The sequence below is a fragment of the Vipera ursinii genome, assembly GCF_947247035.1.
Source record: "Vipera ursinii genome assembly, chromosome: 3".
Taxonomy (NCBI): domain Eukaryota; kingdom Metazoa; phylum Chordata; class Lepidosauria; order Squamata; family Viperidae; genus Vipera; species Vipera ursinii.
Window position 1 is genome coordinate 23,403,727 of NC_139516.1, and position 24,499 is coordinate 23,428,225.

Below are 24,499 nucleotides of genomic sequence, written 5' to 3' on the forward strand. Positions count from 1 at the left end.
TTTGGTGGGTTGAATCCCGTGTGCCACGTAACAGAGTGAGTGCCTGTTACTCATCCCAGCTTCTGCCAACCTAGCAGTTCGAAAGCACGTAAAAATGCAAGTAGAAAAATAGGGACCACTATGGTGGGAAGGTAACAGCATTCCGTGCGCCTTTGGCGTCTAGTCATGACAGCCACATGACCACGGAGACGTCCTCGGACAAGTGCTGGCTCTTCGGCTTTGAAACGGAGATGAGCACCGGCCCCCAGAGTCGGAAACGACTAGCACGCATGTGCGGGGGAACCTTTACCTTTTACACACACACACACACACACACACACACACACACGCACACACACGTATAAAGGTAAAGGTAACTGCTAGGTTGGCAGAAGCTGGGACGAGTAACAGGCGCTCACTCTGTTACGCGGCACTCGGGATTCAACCCACCAAACTGCCGACCTTCTGATCGACAAGCTTAGATTACCTTGCTAGGCCCCAAACATGGGACAAATCTTTATTTCCTGTTTCAGCCTAACCAAAGGCCATCGACAGGCAGTAGTCACAACAGTGACAGCTCATATTTGTGTAATTTTTTTTTTAGATTGCTAACAATTCTTTGTTAGCAATCTAAAAAAAATTTACAAACACACATATATGTATATATATGTATGTATATATATGTGTATGTATATATATATATGTATGTATATATATATGTATATATATATGTTTGGGGCCTAGCAAGGTATTCAAAATACTTAACAAACACTTAACATTATGTGTGTGTGTGTGTGTGTGTGTGTGTGTGTGTGTGTGTGTGTGTATGTATGTATGTATGTATGTATATATATATATATATATATATATATATATATATATATATATATATATATATATATATATATATATATATCTTTGGTCATTCGGGTTTTTTTCCACATAGAATTGAAGGTATAAGAATCTCATCCGTCATCCTCAGGCTGGTGGCTTCAGCTTCGTTCTTCTGGGAGAAGTGTGTGGTAGTGGCTGTTTGTTCCTCTTTTTTAAACTGCCAGAGGTAGTTTAAATATACGAAATCCCATGCACCACCTGCCCCACCAGTAAATATACGAAATCCCATGCCACACCTGCCACACCACATACATCGGACAGACCAACAGAAGAATAAGTGCACGCATTGAAGAGCACAGGAACTCACTCAGAAAGGGAGAACAAACTTCATCCCTGTTCCAACACTTTAAAGCCACAGGACATGAAACTGATTTTTAAAAAACCAAAACTATCGCCAAAATTGAACATTTTAACAACAGAATAATCAGAGAAGCCATTGAGATAGAAAAACGCCCCCACAGCATGAACAAACAAGATGATACCTCTCGCCTACCAGCCATTTGGAAACCCGCCTTGATTGACAGATGAGTCCCAACCACCAAGAATACCAGACCAAAACTCATGATATCATCACATGACATCACCACCACACAACCATTCAAAAAGTAAATCTGAACCCACAACGATAACGACACACAACCACAAAACAGAAACCTAACTACAGCTGCAACATCAGCCACTTTAATCCCCTCCAAACCACACAATAAGCAAACTGACACCCACTATAAAAACATGGCACCACCACAAACACGGAGCCGAACAAAAGCAGCACAACTCACCAGTTCAGGTCTAAGGCTGGCAGCTGAGACCAGCCCATCCACTCAAAACACACCCCCACCCAATCAGAACACAGCCCCCATTCAAAACACACCCCCACCCAATCAGAACACAGCTAACCCCCCACCCAATCAGAGCACACCTCCACCCACAGAACACACCCCCTCTGGCAGTTTAAAAAAGAGGAACAAACAGCCACTACCACACACTTCTCCCAGAAGAATGAAGCTGAAGCCACCAGCCTGAGGATGACGGATGGGATTTCGCCGAAACGTTGCTCTTATACCTTCAATTCTACGTGGGGAAAAACCCGAATGACCAAAGATCTACATACAAACACCCGCGAAAACCTCAGAAAACATATATATATATATATATATATGTCAAATGTTAACTATTTAGATTACCTTGCTAGGCCCCAAACATGGGGCAAATCTTTATTTCCTGTTTTCAGCCTTATCTCAAAGGCCATCGAACAGGCTGTAGTCACACCGGACAGTTCATATATTTGTGTAAATTACTAACAAAGAATTAAGGGAGACTAAGATGCATTTCTGACTCTTTAGTCTTCATGAGTCAGTCATACCCTTCTGAGATTCGAACCTGGGCTGATTGCACATTAGGCAGTATTTTTACCATGTTTGGGGCCTAGCAAGGTAATCTAAATAGTTAACATTTGACTCATATCTCCCCTTGCAGAAAGCTAACAGAGAGCGAGAGAGATCCTGTGGCTCAAGAGGTAAAAATACTGCCTAACGTGCAAGCAGCCCAGGTTCGAAATGCATATCAGCCTCCCTAAATTCTTTGTTAGTAATTTAAACAAATATATGAACTGTCCGGTGTGACTACAGCCTGTTCGATGGCCTTTGAGATAAGGCTGAAAACAGGAAATAAAGATTTGCCCCATGTGTATGTATGTATATATATATATATATATATATATATATATATATATAGAGAGAGAGAGAGAGAGAGAGAGAGAGAGAGAGAGAGAGAGAGAGAGAAATACTTTAAAGATCTTCAATTAAAAATTATTTCACCAACACTCTAAATCAGAAGCTAACAAAATAATATAATAGTTAATTGTAAAAGGAAAACTATACAGTATTACAGAGAGTAATGCGTTGGAGTAAATATTTTCTTGAGAAAACATTTCTGGGAATTTTATTACATACTGTTACATAAAAATGCAACTATTTTTAACCAATTGCAGTTCTGAATAACTGGAGCATATGCAGGAGTTATAGCAACAGTCAAATAAGAAAATAATTTGGAGATTCCCTTGACTCTGAGAAATAAGATTTAGTTCATTAAAATTATTCACTCCAATCAATCACTGAAACTTCCTTCTTATAAGCAAGAAAAATAGGAATTTCTTTCTTCAACTAAATAGACTGTATTAATCCTGTTCTGGAATTTCTCATTACATTCTATGTGATACCTCTACATGCATAGAAATATAGCACACAATATATCTAGAAATAAAGCTGTATCTAAAAGGCACTTTTCAGATTGACAACCTAACGCTGAAAGGTTGGTGTACCAGTACCAGCATCCAGCAGGATTATCATTGCAATCATTAGACATATTGAATTGAGTTATAGGGGCACATCTAATTTACCAATAAGAACTTTTAAGGAGCAAAGTCAAGTTCCTTAAAAAAATAACCCAGTGCTACACAGAAGCACTAAGTAAGCTGGCTATATTCCAACACATGCCTTTCGTTCAGACAAGGGCCCCAAATGCATGTGTTTCAACAAATGTGTTTTAGGGAGATATGTGGGGGAAAGGCAAGGTCATGGGCAGTGCTGTGGAAGAAGAGAAAAGAAATCACTGGGAAGATCAGGGGACAGTCAATTAACCAGCTGGGTATATTACAGCAGCCACATACCTTTGGCCTTTCTAATCCATCTTACATCCCAAAGATTTAAGATTTAATTTAATTTAATTTATTATATTTGTATACCGCCCTTCTCCCGAAGGACTCAGGGCGGTGAACAGGGCATATATAAAAATACAGAATACAAAAATTAAAAAGAATTAAATAGTAGCCCAGCTAAAACAATCAATAAAAATATAAAAATCCCCATTAAAACCCCAACATATCCCCCATCAGGCCAGGCCGGCTTGTTCAAATAGATGGGTCTTCAGACCGCGTCGGAAGGAGCGAAGGTCAGGTGCCATCCGGAGCTCGACCGGCAACTGATTCCATAAAGCCGGAGCGCCCACAGAGAAGGCCCTCCCCCTGGGGGCCACCAGTCGACATTCTCTGACCGGAGGCACCCTGAGGAGGCCCTCTCTGTGGGAACGCACAGGGCGGAGAGAAGTTGACGCCGGCAGCAGGTGATCCCCGAGGTACTCCGGACCCATGCCATGTAGGGCCTTAAAGACCATTACCAGAACCTTGAATCTCATCCGGAAGACAACTGGTAACCAATGCAGCTCGCGGAGCAAAGGTGTAACATGGGAGTACCGGGAGACTCCCAAGACAACTCTCGCGGCTGCATTCTGTACCAGCTGGACCCTCCGAGTGGTCTTCAAGGGAAGCCCCATGTAGAGAGCATTGCAGTAGTCCAGACGAGAGGTCACGAGCGCATGAGTGACCGTACACAGGGCATCCCAGTCCAGATAGGGCCGCAACTGGCGTACCAGGCAAACCTGGGCGAAAGCCCCCCTAGTCACAGCTACTATATGATCTTCTAGAGTAAGCCGCGAATCTAGGAGGACTCCCAAGTTGCGAGCCCTATCTACGGGGGTAAAAGCTCACCCCCCATGGAAAGAGGTGGAATATTCTGAATATCCCGGGATGCCGGAATGCACAGCCACTCTGTCTTGTCAGGGTTGAGCTGAAGTCTGTTCCTCCCCATCCAGACTCGAACCGCCTCCAGGCAACGGGACATCACGTCGAGGGCATCACTGGGGTGGTTTGGGGTCAAAATAAAAAGCTGTATTGTCACATATGCATTCTCTTTGGTATGAGCATCCTAGAATGAACACATTTAGGGAATTGCTAGAAAATGATATAATATTTGACAGAAAGAAAGAATCCTAACCATTTCTATATAGCTGGCTATTTAGACTACCATCCCTTAGCCACTGTGCCTAAGATCTAAATTGGGTAGATGGGTAGGTTGGCCAGTTGGATATGCTGTGCTTGGATTAAGGGTGGAGATGATAAGCAAGTTATTTATCATTGGCTAAATTTGTCTAGCATAGCGCTTTGGGAAAAAGTGATCAGTGGTTGACTCAGCAGCCAGGAATGTGGAGCACAAGAGCCTTGCTCTATTCATCCCACAAGATCCCAGCTGAAACCTGGAGCAACTAAGGTGCTTATTTCACTTCAGAGCCATTTGTTTTATTAACAAAACACTTTTACAACATGCATACCTGTTAATGTGGAAACACCCATGAGCAGTTTCCAAATTTATTTATTAAATTTAAATGCTGCCCATCTCATTCTCAAACAATTGTAAGGAGTCCATAAAAAGTCCTGAAACTTAAGTGGTTTGAGTTTGAAACCACTTTGCACTTATGTCTTCTGAATGAGCAGAACTCACAGACAACAACTAATTACAGTCTTCCTAAACATCACAACTTTTATGCTGGTATTAGCTAGTTTTTCAATATTGCATTATGAAATCTTGCTGTAATCTCAACTAGGGATAAATAATATTCTTTGATAAGTTACAGGATTTACTGTAAATGTGAACAATGTGAGGAGGCAGGAAGATAGAGAAAAAAAACTTAGAGAGCAGAACTACCAGTGGACTATGTAATGCATTACTTGGTTCGTTGCGTATGCAGCATAGAATAGACTTGACTTTGATGTTGAAATCCTTTTCTCCATCTTTTAATCCTTGATTAACAAAGCTAACTACTTCATCTGGAGTAAGGTCGCCCCTATGTAAAACAAATAATCAGTATATTATATATTATTATGAAACTGTTTATTAACATGAATATACAAGAGATATTAATAATCACGTTATTACTGTTAATTGGATTGGTTTGTTAATTCAATTATTAGATCATTAGAATATTCACTGTTCTCATCACCAATATCAAACACAGGAAGAAGAGATAAAGAATAGTTCATAATCACAATCCCTCCAGGGTCAAATTTATTTTACCATCCTTTTGTTTATTGGTACATTGCTTACATATTTTTGCATTTACTAAATTGTTGTTTTTATAACTATGCAATTAAAGTTTTATTTAAGCTTTCTTATTATAGGGCAAATAGTTTCTTTTCTATTTGGAGATAGCATTCACATGTCAAATAAGCTAATTAACAAAAAAATATAGCAAGCCAGGCTACCTTTGCAGGAATTTACAACCAACAGGAGCAATAAGTCTTATAGACTCCTTTAACCATTCAAGAAGTTTTCCTATAAAACTGGTTTGAAAGCTAAGTTTGCAGTTAGTTGTTAAATAATGCTTCAGTTCCACCTAAACAAATTGTAAAGTTGTGCAGAAGGACAAGATAACCTTTATTGTCATTTTTTTTTACTGTGGGCACCCTAGCACACATTAAAAATGGAATTCTGTTGCTTGCTCTCAAAACTTCTTCCTTTTATATCCTCTCCTCTCCCTCCCCCCCCCCCGCTCCACCTTTTCTCTTCTGGTTGTGCTGGAAGCCCCGATCAGCATGTAGCTGCGTGTGCCAAACCCCGGCAGCTCCAGCTGACTCTCTCACGCCAAGGCCTGTCTACTGCTCTCGGTGATAGCAGAGGCTGCCAGAAGCCCCAGCAATACCGCAGCTCCAGCTGGCTCTCCGCCGAAGACTGTATGCAGCTGCCAGCCACCCCTGGAAGCACCGATCAGCTGGAGCCACGTGCGCTGATCCTGAGCCCTCAGCATAGCACCAACCACACTGCAGCTCCATCTGACTCTTGCCCAGGCCTGTGCAACACTGCCGCCACTTCAACTCATCGGCACTGCTGCTGCTTCAGCTCATCCTCCAGCTACACTTGTTTAGATCGCGTACCACCTGCCAGGTGCCAAAGTACCTTCAGTGGTATGCCTACCACCGGTTGAAAAGCCCTGCTTTTAGAGTACTAGATTTCAACCGGACAGTAAAGCCACAAAATACATGATAGGTTTTACAGTTAAAAGAAGTTCACAAGATTGGAGCATAAAATGTTTAATCTTAGCATTGCACTGTGTTTATATTTTTTATTTGTCATTCTCTGCAAAGTGATAAAACAAATTATGTTCCATTTATGGAAATTACAATACTGTTAATCAGAGCTAAGTATGAACCAGAAGAACAAAATAGTAAAGAAATGTCCAATTTTTTAATGAGCAAAGTAATTGTATACTGATCTCTTATATGCTATGAAAATTTGAAAGATATGCAGAGTCAATATACTGTCAACATCACTATTGTGTTTCACTGAATGCAAATACAGTACGCCATTAGTCACAAAACTGCACATTTACTGCCATCCAGTAATATTTAATTGTTCCTCTTAGAATACTATAATTTATACCTTTTTGTGTTTCCAGGGATGTGACCTTCAATTCCCAGACCTCTCAGCGACTACCATGCTAGCTGGGGAATTCTGGGAAGTGAAGTACGTTAGGAAGTTGCCAAGACAAGGAAGCACTGTCTTATGCATTTAAACAATTACTCACTTTTTTTGGTTCCATGGGATAGGGTCTACTCCACAATTGGCAAAAAGATGAGGGCTGTACCTCACCTCAACATAGATCACACCCTCCTTTGCTTTCATTTCCACAAATTCATAAGCGATTCTTTGTATAGCTTCTCGGTCACCTCTGGAAATAAAAAAGCTTGTTTTGTAATAGGCTAATTCAGAGTCTGTAAACCATGGATCTTCAGAATCATCAGAGGTTCCAGGAGACAAAGTTCTAAATTCTAGCAACATATTATTTACAACTCTAATGTGTGCCTAACCAAAACAACAACAACAACAACAACAACAATATTCTGGTTGTTCAAAGACGTTTGGTAGTATATAATAAAGATCATACAAAAAGATCAAGATTCTGATTCAGATCCAATCTCCAAAATGTGATGCAATAAGCTATATTTACAAAATAATGCAGGAAAAAATACTTTCCTTATTTGAACATGAACTAAATAGATTCAGTTAATGGGAAAGTTCAGAATATTTAAATTTCCAGTTAGCTGAAACATAGAATCCTTACAGTCCTTTCTGCATCCAAGTCAAATAATTTTCTCTAACCCATGTATAGGTGACAACTCACATGTGTGTAGAATTCAGTAAAAATAGTTTTAATTTTATCTGTGCAAAAGAGCAACACACAAATGTATAATCAGGAATTATTGGCAATATTCCTTGCATCAATTCTGATTTGGAAACAGGACATTTTGTACTTGCCAATGTTCTTTTACTATCCATCAAAATCTGTCGCTTATGATTGCGTAAATTCTAAGAATGGCATCCAAAATCTATGAGACTGTTTCAAACTTTTGGGGGGAAATGAGCCAACAATATCAGTATTAAAGCAAGCAATGTATGGAATGCCAAGAGGTTTGTGGGCCCAAAGAAATATGCCATTCCTTCTTCCCAGTTTTTAAATGCTATGCTTCATCTAAATCATTATTAGCATTTATACCCAGTGCTAGTATTAGTTCAAAAATAACAAAATACATGACTTTGAGTTTTTTGTATGAGATTCACAGTCATGTGTTTCCTCTTTCATCTCCTTTTCCCCCTCAATTTCTCATCTTAGGTCTGGATTCTCAAAAAGTCATAATTTGTCTATTGTAAACTAGTATTAAAACCTAGGTTTCAGCAAATAGCTGCCCCATACACATGAAACTAAGGGACGTGGTGGCTCAGTGGGTTAGGACGCTGAGCTTGTCGATCAGAAGGTCGGCAGTTTGGCGGGTCGAATCCCGAGTGCCGCGTAGCAGAGTGAGCGCCTGTTACTCGTCCCCGCTTCTGCCAACCTAGCAGTTCGAAAGCACGTAAAAATGCAAGTAGAAAAATAGGGACCACTACGGTGGGAAGGTAACAGCGCTCCGTGCGCCTTTGGCGTCTAGTCATGCTGGCCACATGACCACGGAGATGTCCTCGGACAAGCGCTGGCTCTTCGGCTTTGAAACGGAGATGAGCACCGACCCCTAGAGTCGGAAACGATTAGCACGCATGTGCGGGGGAACCTTTACCTTTTACACATGAAACAGACTTTTTAATTAGCTGAAAATCATGATACAAGCTGGTGTCAGGGAGAAAACTGATAACAAAACCCAAAATAACACTATCTGGTGTTCTATCTAAGTTGATTCAATACAGACAAACTAGCTTTTATCAAAATGCTACTTCTACCCATTAGTTTTGCCATTCCTTCAGTTTGCTCTTAATCTATGAATGAATATAACAAAGACTGTTTTTCTTCTTCAACTCCTCCCCAAAATATTGTATTAAACTTTATAGTCTATGAATGCTAAACTCAACATTAAGAAATAATTACATATTAAAAGAAATTCAAATTCAAAAAGAATTCAAATGCCACAAAAGCTTCAAATAGAAAATACAAACATATATGGGTTTGACTGAATTTAATTTATTCAACAAAACCTGCACATCCTCACAACTTCCTCTCCAACAGAAATGTATCCTCAAATAAGTATGGGGAGCACTCTAAATGTTTGAAAGGCTGTCTATCAGGCAAGATGGTGCTCTGAACTTACTGTGGATTTTAAACCCATCTTCCTCAGCCAGCCTGATCAAAGATAAGACTGTGGAGATTAAAGTCCAAATATTTGGAGGACACCAGATTGCCTACTCCTGCTTTATATAAGTGCCAATCCATAATTCGCTATCCATAATTTGTAATCATGTCTTCTAGCAAGAATAAAATGTTACAGTATGTACTTTGGAGCCAAGCTTTAATCTGCTGTACTAGTATACCTGCTATAAGAATCCATTTGTTCCATTTGGATTCTTAAGGCAAGAACCCCATTTGTTGAACATTCACTGCCCACATTGGAACCAACTGGATGTAGTGACATCTATGAACCTGTGACTCCAATTAGCCTTATCCTCAGTCCCACCATCATTTACTGTAGTTTAAAGTTGAACGTCAGCAAATATCCCTCTGCTTTTCTATAGCAATATAACACAGATAAAAATGCCACGTTAAGACAGACTTTTCATGTAGGCAATCCCAGAATTGTTGTGGAAAAAATAGGAGGAGAAAGGAGCTATGTTTGCCACCCTGAGTTACTTATAAAAAATAATAAAGATGGGACAAAAAGTAAAAAAAAATCACAAACATATTGTCATAGGAAATTCTCTAGCAATACAAATTAAGACATATACATTAAAGCAAGAAAGTTTGTAAAGAGCAGTATGCAATTTTAAGATTGCACTAATCTCAATGTCACAGCAAGTTGTGCTGATAGCATGTTGTGCTGATCTCAATAAAGCTCTTGTGAAAGCAGAAGTGCCCACATGGCTTCAAGAAGTAGATAATTTTCGCATGCCCTTCAAAACTATTCTGCTTACTTGATACTTGATAAGCATAGAGGGTTATAATTTACAAGTGAGTCATGTACACTATTAGTATTCTCTCAAATGAACAGTGGCATTGATCTTTAAGCAGCCTTACAAATTATTGTGTGTGTGTGTGTGTGTGTGTGTGTGTGTGTGAGAGAGAGAGAGAGAGAGAGAGAGAGAGAGAGAGAGAGAGAGAGAGAGAGAGAGAGAGAGAGAGAGAGAAACACACCCACAAGTACAAACTAATATGGGCAGGTAATAAAAAAGAATAAGCACGACATAACAGATTGCTAGCCTAGCAAAATGAATATCAGTTCTAAGATACTGAAAATCTTTTTTTACAATCAGTTAATTGGAACAAATTATTTCACTTACGCAATAGCTGGCATGTACAAATCAAACTTTTTAAGAAAATAAGTGAGAGTCTTTGGTTCATCATAACTAATTTGTTTTAGAAGGCCGTCTACAGTATCAGCAGGGAGATGTATTCCTCTTTTCCTAGAAATTTAAAAAAAGTTTATGTATCAACTACTGAAATTAATTTGGGGTTAATTTTGTACAATCATTTCTATTTTGAGTGCATGTACTCATAAAGGAACTGAATAGTCAGATAGCCCTGGATAACTGTTATGCAATAAATTTTAATGTATCCTCAGCTAACTTCTAACCTTAAAAAAACAAAATATCCATTAAAAGTACATATTTCCTTTCTTGGTATAACTGTGTTTATAAATCATGTTCATGCACATCAGATGTTTCCTGACTCTTATTTCCAATTCTATTGTCTTATTTCCTTATGCCATGAAACAATGCTTTAATAAACAAAACCATCTTACTATTAGCAAGAATTTCTAACCTAATAGCCTTGCACCACAGCCTCAATTTCCATTGGGGCAGTAACTTTTTAGTTACTGAAGTTATATTATTATGCAACAATTTCTATTAGGATATGAACTCTGTTCTTACTGTTTTCCATTTTCCTAGCATTTTCCCATAATTTTGTGATACAATCTGTTTTATTCATAAGTGTCCAGTAGCTTTTAAATAATTTTTTATGTTCAAAAGTTTTAAAACAGTCAGATATAGTAGTGGGCTCAGATCCCAAGTTTTTGTATCCTACCCTTTTTCCTAACTTTCAGATTTTTCTATTGTACTGGGAATCAAATATGAGAAAATGATAGAAGATATTTTTTGATACAATAGGAACCATGATGGTACAACTGTGCTGCCCACTTTTTTACCTTTTCAATTTTTACCTTTGTTTACCTTTTTAAATTTAAACAGAACAATTGAGAAACAGTCTGCAAACAATATTGATTAATTTATTTATTTTATTTATTTTAATTCCATTTATATCCCGCCCTTCTCCGAAGACTCAGGGCGGCTTACAAGCTTAGCAGTAGCCTTCATTCTATGTATATGCCTGCTTATTAGGGCTTTCACACACACCCCAAGCGGCATTATTACAAAGTCAGTTTAATTGCCCCCAACAATCTGGGTCCTCATTAATGATACAGTACCAATGGCAAAGTACCAAAGGCATGGTTATTTTTTTTAAAAAGGAAGATCCAAAGTTGTTAACTTACTTGCCAAAGTATAGAATAGTTTCTGGTTTAATGGCTCCATCCAAGTGGACATGAAGTTCTACCTGCAACAGAGATAAAGAGTTATATAAATCTACTGTAAGTGGCATATTAGCCATCAATGTTCACATCCAGCTGCTTTTTCCCTTCCTTACAACAAATGTGTTCTCTGCCCCTTCATCAAAATGCAAGCTGTTTTAAAATTTGATGAAAATTGAAATAACCTTGTGAAACAACACAGGAAATTTCAAATTCAAAACAATAACAAGACAACAACAAAACACCCTCACTTACATACACATAAACTGCCTTGGTTTTATTGAGGTGTTCTGAACAGAGGCTCATGACTACCCATGACTATTTCTTATATGGGAAAAATGATGTGTAACTGAAGATACAATAGTACTTACGTTCTGTGAAAGATCTTTGTATCCAATAAAAGATAAAGGTTTTCCCTGTCCAGTTGTGCCTAACTCTAAGGGGAGATGCTTATTTCCATTTCCTAGCCAATGGAGCCAACGTTGTCCGAAGGCATTTCCATGGTCATATGACCAGCATGACTGTACGCCAAGGTGCATAAAAGAATGTTACCTTCTCACCCAAGTGGTATTTATTTATTCACATTTGCATGCTTTCAAACTGCTAGGTAGGCAGGAGCTGGGGCAAGTAAGGGGAGCTCACCCCGTTGTGTGGCGCTTGGGTCTCAAACCTGGGTTCTCAGCATTCCAGCTGAGAAGCTCAGTATCTTTAACCACTGAGCCATCACGCCCCCTTTGTATCCATATGTCATTTACTTATTGCATTTTGAATGTCCTGAGGAACTCAAGATATGTGATCCAAGCTTCAGTCATACAATAACTGTGTAAAGTACTTGATTACTAGTCAAGAAGATATATCTCCCTCAAACTGATCCTGTAATTGAAGAATTGAAGTATCATATTTTATTATCTGGAATCTTGTACTAATATGAAAATGGCTTTAGTGATATACATTATTGACAAAATGTCTTTTTCCCTCTTTTCATTCCTTTCACTCTTGCACAGAGTATTTGCAGACTAGATAAAAGATTCTGATGAATATGTAAATAACATCTAATCCAGATGAATTCTTGTTTTCCCATTACAGGTAGTCCTTGACTTACGACTGTTCATTTTACAACAGTTCAAAGTTATGATGGCCTCAGAAAAATTGATTTACCACCTGTCCTCGAAGTTATGACCATTGCAACAGCCTCATTGTTACATTATCACAGTTTGGATATTTCACAAGTGGCTTGCATTTACAACTAGTTGCAGCATCCTGCGATCATGATTTGTGACCTTCCCAGATAGTTTCAAAAAGCAACATCAATTGGAGAAGCCAGATTTGCTTAACAACCAATCGATTTACTTAATGATAAATAATGATAAAAATGGTAGCAGGTCTAGTCATGATATGACTTGCTTTACAATCACACTGACTTACCATGGAACTTCCAGTCCCAATTATGGCTGTAAGCTGAGGACAACCTGTATTAAGTTATATTAATTTTCCATAAATGGCACCAAGAAGCTTACTGTATACAAAGCAGGACTGGTAATGATATAAATGATTTTTCACAACAGTGCCAAAGACATAATAAAATGTACAGAATTATGAATTATGAAAGAAGCTTCTGGGAAAAGGTCTGTTTCAGTAGATTTTAGATTAGCATGTACAAATTACAATTTTTGTCATGTCAAAAGAATAAAAAGAATTTCCAAAAATAAAAAGTGCATATAGCTAAAAAGAAAAACTAAGCAAGGGTGTGTAAATTGTGTGTAGAGAAAAATGCCTATGACACAAGCAGTACTTTGACATTCCTGAATTGCCTGCAACAAATTATAAAAAAAGTAATGCATGTATTGCATTTCATAGTAAATAAATGAGCCTAAAATATTAAGTGAATAGGAATTTAGGATCATGTTTCTTCTCATCACCAAATAAAAATTTGTACTAGTCACTATCTACCAACAAATAGGCAGAACTGTAAGCAAATTCTTGAATTTACTAGAATAACATGGAATTATCATTAGGTTTTCCAGCTAGCTGCTAATTTCTTAGTGATAATCAAATGATCTCATATGAATGAGATATACTTTGAGTTTGTTTTCAGAACTATGACCCAAAATCAACCAGCTAGTGAGACTACAACTCACAGTCTCCTGGCTTCTAGGCCAGCGCTTTAACTACTAGGCCACAATGGCTTTCTAATATACAGATATACAGAAAGTTGATTTACATATAAAACATATATATCTTACATATAAACCATGTCTGTTATTTCATACATTATCATAGTATTGAGGAAGCCAAGCCAAATCTATCAAGTAATATAGATGTGTGTGTGGACAAGAATATCAACCTTGCTGTCAAGCAAAATCAAGCTTTTAATAGCGAGTGCCACACAAAGTGCACTAATCAAACAGGTGGTAAGAAAATAGGGGAACTCAGGCACCACACAGGTTATGTAGAAAGTAAACACAGGGTTAGTCATAAAGGACTCAAATGTCTATACACCAACGCACAGAGCATGAGCACCAAACAGGGTGAATTAAAAATTCAGGTAAATGAAAGCAGATATGATATTGTTGCCATTACGGAAACTTGGTGGGATGAAACCCACAAATGGAACACACAGCTAGAGGGATTTAAATTATTTAAAAGAAACAGACCAAATAAAAGAGGAAGTGGAGTTGCTCTCTACATAAGAAATAATTACATCTCTATAGAAATAGAGCACAACAATGATGAAAACTGTCTTGAATGCATTTGGGTCAGAATAAAAGGGGCGGGGGGGAAATGGCATTGCCATAGGTGTATTCTATATGCCACCTAACCAAACAGAGCTAAAAGATGAACTTTTTGCTAGTCAGGTAACTAAGGTATGTAGGAAGCTCATCACAATAGTAATGGGGGACTTTATTTATTTTATTTATTTATTTATTTATTTGATTTGATTTGATTTGTATACCGCCCTTCTCCCCAAGGACTCAGGGCGGTGAACAGTGACATAAATATCAAAATACACAAATACAGAAATTGAAAACAAATTAAACCCTAATGCCCAAATGCAGAAGATAAGTTACATTAAAACAATAATTAAAACAAAACCCGTCAGACCAGACCGGATTGCTCAAACAGATAGGTTTTTAGGTCGCGTCGGAAGGAGCGAAGGTCGGGAGCCATCCAGAGCTCAACCGGTAAACGGTTCCATAGGTCATGAGCGCCCACAGAGAACGCCTTCCCCCTGGGAGCCACCAATTACCCTGACATCAACTGGGAGACAAACTCTGCACCAAGTGGAAGATCAAACAAATTTCTGACAAACCTAGCAGACAACTTTGTCTCCCAAAAGGTAGAGAGGGGAACTAGGAGATCAATGATATTGGACTTAATTCTCACTAACAGAGATGAAATGATAGAAGGTGTTGAAACCACAGGAACCTTGTGGGGGACTGATCATGCAATATTGGAATTCAACATTATGCAAGCACAAGCAATAGAACACAGTTAAACTAGAGTCTTGGACTTTAAGAGAACTAATTTGAGCAAACTTTGAGACAGCTTGGGAAGGATTCAATGGATGAGAATCCTCAAGGGGAAAACAACTCAAGAAACTTGGGAAATTTTGAAAAGTGAGATTATAAAAGACAGTCTAGCACAATACCAATGAAGCTCTCAAAAGAAACCAGCATGGCTGCATAAAGAACTCTTTGATAAATTGAAAGACAAAAAGGACAAGTATAAAAAGTGGAAAGAGGGGCACATAACTAAGGCAGAATATCAGCAAATAGCCTGAGCCTGCAAAGATGAAGTGAGGAAAGCTAAGGCTGAAAATAAACTATGGCTTGCAACAAAAGTCAAAAATAACAAAAATGCTTCTTTCAACATGTAAAAAACAAGAAAAAAGTTAAGGGGAAAGTGGCAAGAAGGTGACAAGCAACAGGGAGAAAGCAGAACTACTCAACTCATTTTTTGCATCTGTATTTACACAAAGGGGGAAAAACAGTCCAACCTATCAAACAGTACTGTAAAAAACAGATTAAAAACGTAAGTTCAGATAGGCAAGAAAATGGCAAGTGAGCACCTGTCCCACCCTAGACGAGTTCAAATCACCAGGACCAGATGGATTACACCCCAAGGTTCTCAAGGAACTGGCAGATGTGATCTCAGAACAACTGAACTATATCTTTCAAAGATCCTGGAGCACTGGGGAACTACCAGAGGACTGGAAGAGAGCTGAAGTAGTTCCCATTTTCAAAAAAGGGAAAAAAATGGATCTAGAAAACTACAGACCTATCAGCCTGACCTCAATACCTGTGAAGATCTTGGAAAAGATAATCAAGCAACGAATCAATGAACACCTAGAGGCAAACAAAGTCATTACCAAAAGCCAACATGGCTTTGTCAAAAACAGATCATGCCAGACAAATCTTATTGCATTCTTTTACCAGGTGACAAAATTAGTGGACCAGAGGAATGCTGTGGATACAATTTACTTGAACTTCAATAAGGCATTTGATAAAGTAGACCACAACCTACTACTTGATAAGATAGAAAAATGTGGGTTAGACAGTATCACCACTAGATGGATTTGTAGCTGGCTGACTGGCTGTACTCAGCGTGTGGTCCTCAATGGGACTGCATCTACATTGAGGGAAGTGTGTAATGGGATGCCCCAGGACTCTGTTCTGGTCCCAATGTTCTTCAAGATCTTCATCAATGATTTGAATGAGGGGATAGATGGGGAACTCATCATATTTGCAGACAATACCAAGCTAGCAGGAATAGCCAACGCTCCAGAAGATAGGCTTAAGATACAGAAGGATATTCATAGACTTGAACACTGGGTGCTACCTAACAAAATGAAATTCAATGGTGAAAAAAGTAAGGTTCAAATGCACAGGAATAGTATAGGTGAACCTTGTTCAACAGTAGCAACTGTGAGAGTCATCTTGGAGTCCTAGTGGACAATCACTTAAATATGAGCCAGCAGGGTGCTACAGCTGCCAAAACACCCAACACAGTGCTAGGCTGCATTAAGAGAGGGATAGAATCAAGATCATGTGAAGTGTTAATACCACTTTACAATGCCTTGGTAAGGCCACACTTGGAATACTGCATCCAGTTTTGGTCATCATGATGTAAAAAAGATGTCAAAACCCTAGAAAGAGTACAGAGAAGAGCAACAAAAATGATTAGGGGACTGGAGACTAAAACATATAAGGAACTGTTGCTGGAATTGGGTACGTCTCTAGTCTAATAAAGAGAAGGACGAGGGGTGACAGGATAGCAGTTTTCCAATATGTCAGGGGCTGCCACAAAGAAGAGGGAGTTAAGCTATTCTCCAAAGCACCCGAAGGCAGGACAAGAAGCAGCAGATGGAAACTAATCAAGGAGAGAAGCAACCTAGAATTAAGGAGAAACTTCTTGACAGTTAGAACAATTAACCAGTGGAACAACCTGCCTCCAGAAGTAGTGAATGCTCCAACACTGGAAGTTTTTAAGAAGAGACTGGACAGCCATTTGTCTGAAATGGTATAGGGTTTCCTGCCTGAGCAGAGAGTTGGACTGGATGACCTCCCTTCCAATATTATTATTATTATTATTATTATTATTATTATTATTATTATTATTGTTATTGTTATTGTTATTGTTATTATTACTATTATTACTATTATTACTATTACTATTTTATTTTGTTGTTGTTAAGAATTACATCCAGTCTTTTTAGAACTAAAATCAAGAAATTTTTGTCAATTAATTGGTATACTGACACAGTATGGTTTCTAATTAATTAAAGGAAAGTTGCCAAGCCTAGAACAATATTATCCCACTAGCCTGCTCAACAGATTATCATGAGTCTGCTCGAACATTATTTTTTAGAGAAAACATTCAATAGTTTTTGAAGTTTTTATGTATTTTATTCTTCTAATAACAAAAAGATGAGAAATATATATTTTTGAATGCATTGTTTGTCCAGTTATTTGATCTCTGTACAAATGAATGAGTGATTGCACATTTCAAATTTAGGAAACTATTTAAATGAAATAAATGTGACACTGCTCATTTCATTCATTTTTTTCCAATGGAAGGAAAAGGTACAAAACTTTTGGGTGTAGTTTTTTGTGCATTTACTTGGGACTACATTCCACAGAGTCCACTAGGGAGTGACTTTTAGTTATACATGTAAAATTTTGGAATACCACTAGAGCAGGGGTCCCCAACCCCGGGTCATGGCCCAGTAGCAGGCCGCTTCCCATTTGGCACTGGGCTGTGGAAAGGGCAGGCAAGCAAGTGTGCATCCACAGCTCCACTTATGCAAGTGGCTGGCAAACATGCAGCTCTATTTGTGCGAGCAGCAGGCACACGTGCCCACCACTTGTGCAAATGGAGTTGCATGTGTGCCTGGCCATTGTTTGTGCAAATGGAGCTGCACGCAAGCATGTCTCATGAACCACTTCTGCAGCCCAATTTCATCCCGCTGCCCTGATTCACAAGGCCAAAAAGGCTGAAGACCACTGCACTAGAGAATGAGAACTCTTTCTGGAATGTGCTTTAATGGCTGAACAAGAATAAATCTTGTCTTATAGTCATGGTAATCTTACCACAAAATTGGTAATTTATCTGACCTCTCAGTATCATTACCAGTTCTATAATGCTTCTTTACATAAAGCTGACGTACCAAACATATGCATACATGAGCAAAAATGATCACCTCATCCCAAATGTGTTAGAATCCATTAGGCTGGGATTGATTTGTTCTTTTTAAATTACAAATTAGATAGCACAGTACATTTTTATTACAGACTCAAGTCCTTAGTTCATCAAAAGAAGATGACTAAGTGTTACAATACACATACTGTCACAGAGTGAGGAACACTTGAACATATTTAGTTATGCTTACATAAGATTTTAACTTAGTTTAGCTTCATGCAGGAAAAAGATTTAGCTACCATAAAAAGGCATGGTTTTCAGATTAAAAGGATATATAACATAAATAATATAACCTTAATTCAGAATTCCTTTGAACCAGGTTCTGCTAATGGGATTATTTTTAACGTTGCAATGGGAATTTTACATTCTCCTTTCAAATATTATAATTCTTCAAAAATTACTGTTGGGACTTGGAGATAAAGAAGGTGGTCTGGGAAATGTAAGAGGAAGGGGGAATTGGGGAAAAATTATTCAGAAGTTCCACTACACCACAATTCTTTCTATAGACAGAAGGGACCTTTTGTTTGCAGTTCATACACACTTTAGAGTTGTCTTTTGAACTGATCAGCACTGAAAGTGTCTCTAATGTTTAAGATGGAATTTGAAACAAAAAAACCCCCAAAGTCTCTGCTTAGAATATACAGTAAAGAACGAACAGAGCTGCACGGTAAAATAAGGGCAGAAGATAGAGAATTGTGATTCCTCTTCTCCCACAAATCAGTTTATAGTGCCCATTTGCATTAAACAAAAATAAAATGTTTACAATCTGTGCTGTATACCACATATTTAACATTCTAAGAAGGTCATTTTCCTAAGGGAAACAACTGCCCATCTTAATAAAAGTTTGAAAGTTTCACTATATGATTTTCATGATTCAACTGCTGACAGTTAATGAATCTTTCAATGAACTAATGTAGGGCCAAAGATTAATAATATGTTTAGATATTTTAGCTTAAATACATGAAGCGATCAGAGCATCTTTAAAACAAGGGTAGGGGAGATAGGAGGTGCAAAATATTGCATGTACAATGGAACAAGACTTCAACTATAGCAGCATTCATCGCTCTGCTCCTTCGCCCCTCCCCACTTAACTCTGCAGGGGATACTAGTGTCTATAAATTATGTCTGTTCATATATGCCGGCATCAACTTCCCTCCGCCCTGTGCGCTCCCACAGAGAGGGCCTCCTCAGGGTGCCACCGATCAGAAAATGTCGATTGGTGGCCCCCAGGGGGAGGTCCTTCTCTGTGGGCGCCCCGGAGCTATGGAATCGGTTGCCGGTTGAGCTCCGGATGGCGCCCAACCTTCGCTCCTTCCATCGCGATCTGAAGACATTCTTATTTGAACAAGCCGGCCTGGCCTGAAGGGGGATGGGTTGGGTTTTTATCTCATTTTTAATATCTGTATTTATTGTTTTTAGCTGGGCATATGTTTAATTTTCTTTTAACTTTTGTATTTTTGTATTTTTTATATATCTGCCCTGTTCACCGCCCTGAGTCCTTCAGGAGAAGGGCGATATATAAATAAAATTATTATTATTATTATTATTATTATTATTATTATTATTATTATTATTATTATTAATTATTATTATTATTATTATACTAATTATCAAGAATTTTCTAGATGATATTACTAAGTCTGTGTGAGGCAGCATTTTTTTGTTTCTTGGATACATCAGCAATTTTGAGAAGTTCTTTTTTTTTAATCCCCTTTGAGTCAAGCTTGATTTCTAGCAATTACAGGGACAAGCCTCTGCAATTTCCTTGGCAACATTTTCAGGCGTAGTTTGCCATTGACGTCTTAGGGGTTCCCTAGGGCTGAGAGAAAGGGTGATTTGCCCAAGCTTGCCCAGCTGACTTCTGTATCTAAGGCAGGATTATAACTAGTCCACCATTTTAACCACTAGAACTGGTTCTCTGGAATAGTCAGATACATAACCTGGGTATATATGATAACAGATCATACATTTCACAAAGCATTAAATATCAGAAATAAAATCTATTTTCAACTTTATTACTTATTATGGCAAACCAGATTATATAGATATCTGTTATAAAATCCTATAGCCCAGCCCTAGAGTAATGTTCTTTCATTCAAAATTAAATTAGATCTAAATAAGATCAGAGCTAAAACTTATATTTATGAAACAGATGTTTTTGATTTTGGTTAAATAATTCCATTAGTTTCACAAGACCCTGTTTGAAAATAATTAAGCAGATTCCAGCAAACGGTTTCAGCACACTGCAACAGCCCGTCCCAACTGGTCAGGCAGGGAGGGTCTGTTGTGGACTCCATCAGTTAAAGAATTTAGACTGGCAGGGTCCAGGAAGAGACCCTATTCTGCCATGGTCCCCACCCTTTGGAACATTCTCCCCCTCCCAGAGATGAGGTTTGCTCCCATTCTCCCAGCTGTTCAAAAATGACTGAAGATTTGGTTTTGGGATATAATCTCTGTGAACTTATGCAGAATTGACTTGGGAGGCCGGTGTGTGGTGTAGTTGGTTCACATGGTGTTGTAGGATGGAGGGTTTGTTGTCACTGTGTGTTGGGGGGAGGGAGCATGGGGAGAGGCTCAGCTAATCTCAATGTACACATGTTGTACTTTGACAATAAAGATTTTATTTATTATTTGCCAATTCACTTGGGGCTCTAAGAGGAACACATAGCTATGAAGTTTGTTAGCGCCTTGAAGGCCTCCCTTGCCTTTTTAACTTTCAGTTTTTATTATTCTATTCCTGTCTTAACTGCCCCCTGTGGGAATATATTTACATTTTTCATTTTAATTGTACACTGCTGAATCGCTCTGTAAGTGAGATAGGTGGTTTCCAAATTTGATAAATGCATCAAATAAAAGATTCAGATGCCTTGAACAGTGAGAAGGGTGGCAAATAAATATAAAAATGTTCAAATAATGCATATAAAAATCTATCTTTGAAACATCTTTCCAGATAGTAATTTAAGAGCACAGTAATAGAAATTGCTAAATTAGACATCCTATGGGTATGTAAGACTTACACTGTAAAATGTAAACACAAAAATTCTTACATATACCAGTTATGTAAATGTCTAGTCAAACATTTAGGTATCAGTGGCCACAAAGAATTCAGTTTTCCTCAAAAGTGAATAAACATTGCCATTCACTTGCATTTTTCAGATAAGGCCTGGAGAGATAAAGTCAAACTTCATTCCAGGTAATTTGAACACCACTCATCTTGGCAACAATGCACAATATCCTTGTGGGAGTTTCTTCCAGTCCAACACATAATCATATTTCCTAGTGGTGCCTTGCCCAAAATTGATCATAGCCAGCTCCAGTTTAGGAGCAAAAGGTTATCCAAGATCATCTAGATGTTGCTATATGGCTGAACAAAGACTAGGAATCACACGATAATTATTTAATTAAGCAGGCAGAAGAAACAAGAAACTGCAACAGAGTAAAATGATGGATAGCTGTGGGAAGTGACAGCAGAAAGGCAATGAAGACAGGAAAGAGATGAAATGTCAAAGGGTGAAATATAAAATGTAAGCAGCTTGTGCTGCCAGTAACTAAGGCAGGATGAGATAGCAATCTTAGGGCGTTGTTGTCAAAAGGATAGGAAACCACAAGTTAGGATGGCGACAATCAAGTGCAATTTGGATTACCTGATTCAGACATTAGCAAGTGGAGGTAGTCCTCGGCTTACAAATACAATTGAGCCTAAAATTTCTTTTGTTAAGTGAGACCTTTGTTAAATGAATTTTACCTCATTTTACGATCTTTTTTTTGCCACAGCTGTTAAGTGAATCACTGCAGTTGTTTAGTAACAGGATTGTTAAGTGAATATGGCTTCCCCCTTGACTGCTTGTCAGAAGGCTGCAAAAAGTGATCGCATGACCCCAGGACACTGCAACCATCATATACAGCAGGGGTCTTCAAACTTGGCCCTTTTATGACTTGTGGACTTCAACTCCCAGAATTCCTCAGCCAGCAAAGCTGGCTGAGGAATTCTGGGAGTTGAAGTCCACAAGTCATAAAAGGGCCAAGTTTGAAGACCCCTGATATACAGTATATGAGCCAGTTGCCAAGCGTCTGAATTTTGCCAAAGGGATGCTGCAAAGATCACAAGTACAAAAATAACCACTCGTCAGTCACTTTTTTCAGTGCCGTTGTAATTTTGAACAGTCACTAAATGGACTCTTAAGTTGAGGACTACCTGTAAACGCTCAGTTCCATCCAGTCGCCTCTACTCCACCCTGAATAGGCACCAGAGGGTAGTAAAAAGGGAGCTTTTTTTATTCAGTCATTAGGACCCTTGAGCTGCATTTTTGGCGAAAGTCGCTGGGAAGAGGCTGCTCAGCAACGAGGAAAATACAGGAGAGGGAAGAGCTCCCCCGGAGATGGGGGAGTGGACTGAAGCAGTTCTCCAATTACGAGACCCCCCCCGGCAGGCTCCGAACCAAGAAATCGCCGGAACGCAGAAGGGGGAAGTCCTCGGTCTCAGTGGGCGTCAGCCCCTCCACCTCCCCGTCGAAGAAGGAGCGGCTCCTCGGTGTCCAGGAGAAACGCCCAGCCAGACTCCGCACCAGCTGCTCACTCACCTTGGGCTTATCGAAAACAGGCGGACCGCTCTCCATGCTGCCGTCGCTGCCGCCTCCAACTGCTGAGTTGGTCAGGATCCCTGTGGTTGCACCGGCCCGTCCTGTCGGGCTTTTGCAGGCGTGGCTCCGCCCAGCGGTCGCTTTCGAGGCCGGTCCGCCCTCCCAGTGACTCTCCGGGAGTTGCAAGCGCGGCTGGGTTGAGAAAGTATTTGCGGTTGTTGTTTTTTTTAAAATGTAAATATAATTTATATGGCTGCCTGTCCCGCGAAAAGCGACTCTGCGTGGCGTGCAACAAAATTATAAAACAATAAATTTTCCCCGTGGTTTTGCTTTCCCGCCAGGAGGGTTGTGCCAAACTCGGACTCGGCCAAAGGCTTCAGAGACAGATTAAAGTACGGTAGTTGTGCATATAGATAGGAGTGTGTTTTGCTGGGGGGGGGGGCAGGAGGAGGAGCTTTAGATTAAATTCGATAGGGTGTTAAGAAGATGGGAGGAAAACATTGGTTTGTACTTAAATTGTAAGCCGCCCTGAGTCTTCGGAGAAGGGCGGGATATAAATGGGATTAAAATAAAAAAAACTAAAAAAAACAAAATAATGGTAAAGACACAAGGAGTTCCCTGAGGAGCACGTGTTGTTCCTGATTTTTTTCCAGGGATCCCGTTCAGCAATGGGGTTGATAATAGAATAGAGCACATGTACCTGATGTTCCAGTAAGAACTGGGTGTTTAAATTAATTCTTTTCCTATAAATGTTATATTTTTTAAAAAAATCATGCAAGATAAGTGTAGAGTACAGATGTTACTGAAAGCATTGTACAGGTATGCTTCTTATATCCGTACCAGCTAAGCAAGTTTAAATTAATCTTTACACAACTCAGAATGAAGTGTTTGAATAGTAAGAAGTCTTGTACAAATAGCCAATAACGTAACATATATTTAACTCCACTACAGGTATCTGGAAGCTGGTGCCATTGGAATTTAACATAACAATGTAAATAAAATGAAGATTACTTCAGTTCAGTCAAAATTATGAATAGCATTTAGGATTTTTTTCAATATTAAATTGAAATACTTCTCCAGTTACTCATTATCTGTGTTAGTAAGAAGATTTCAAATAATGATTTTGCTGTTGTCAGAGCTGCATAACCTTTGTGTTAATTATATAGATCTATAAAAAGGCTTAATATTTAAAAAGTTTTGTATTTATGCTTATTTTATACTGTTATTTAACTTATGTGTAAACAGATTCTAGTCTGTAGATTAAAATGTCTTTTTAAGAATATCCTGCTATTTGACTGCTGAGTCATCCTAGGCCTGCCCTAGGGCCTCTCCCCACCTGCAGCTAACTGCAGCCCTGGCAACTTCTGCAGTCATTCTTCCTTATGTTGGATCAGCATTAAAATAATATTTTCTCCTATTCAAGGGTAGCTTTAGCTTGGGAACAACCTGTTGG

The 24,499-nt window shown here is 38.8% G+C and overlaps 1 protein-coding gene across 4 annotated transcripts in view; it reads right to left on the reverse strand.

Annotated features, from left to right (window-relative positions):
* Nucleotides 1–23,732, reverse strand: part of ADA (adenosine deaminase) — a 44,672-nt gene extending 20,940 nt beyond the window's left edge. For 3 of the 4 annotated variants that reach the window (XM_083358023.1, XM_083358022.1, XM_083358021.1), the window contains exons 1-5: nt 23,047–23,732; nt 11,732–11,793; nt 10,521–10,643; nt 7,288–7,431; nt 5,435–5,550 (exon numbers count right to left, since the gene is read on the reverse strand). In XM_083358023.1, coding sequence (XP_083214149.1) covers nt 5,435–5,550; nt 7,288–7,431; nt 10,521–10,643; nt 11,732–11,793; nt 23,047–23,082 — 481 coding nt within the window. In that variant the 5' untranslated portion in view covers nt 23,083–23,732. Of the gene's footprint in view, nt 1–5,434; nt 5,551–7,287; nt 7,432–10,520; nt 10,644–11,731; nt 11,794–22,661; nt 22,742–23,046 lie in introns of those variants that run through there. The other variant, XM_083358024.1, reaches the window with a different exon arrangement.
* Between the last annotated feature and the right edge of the window lie 767 nt (nt 23,733–24,499).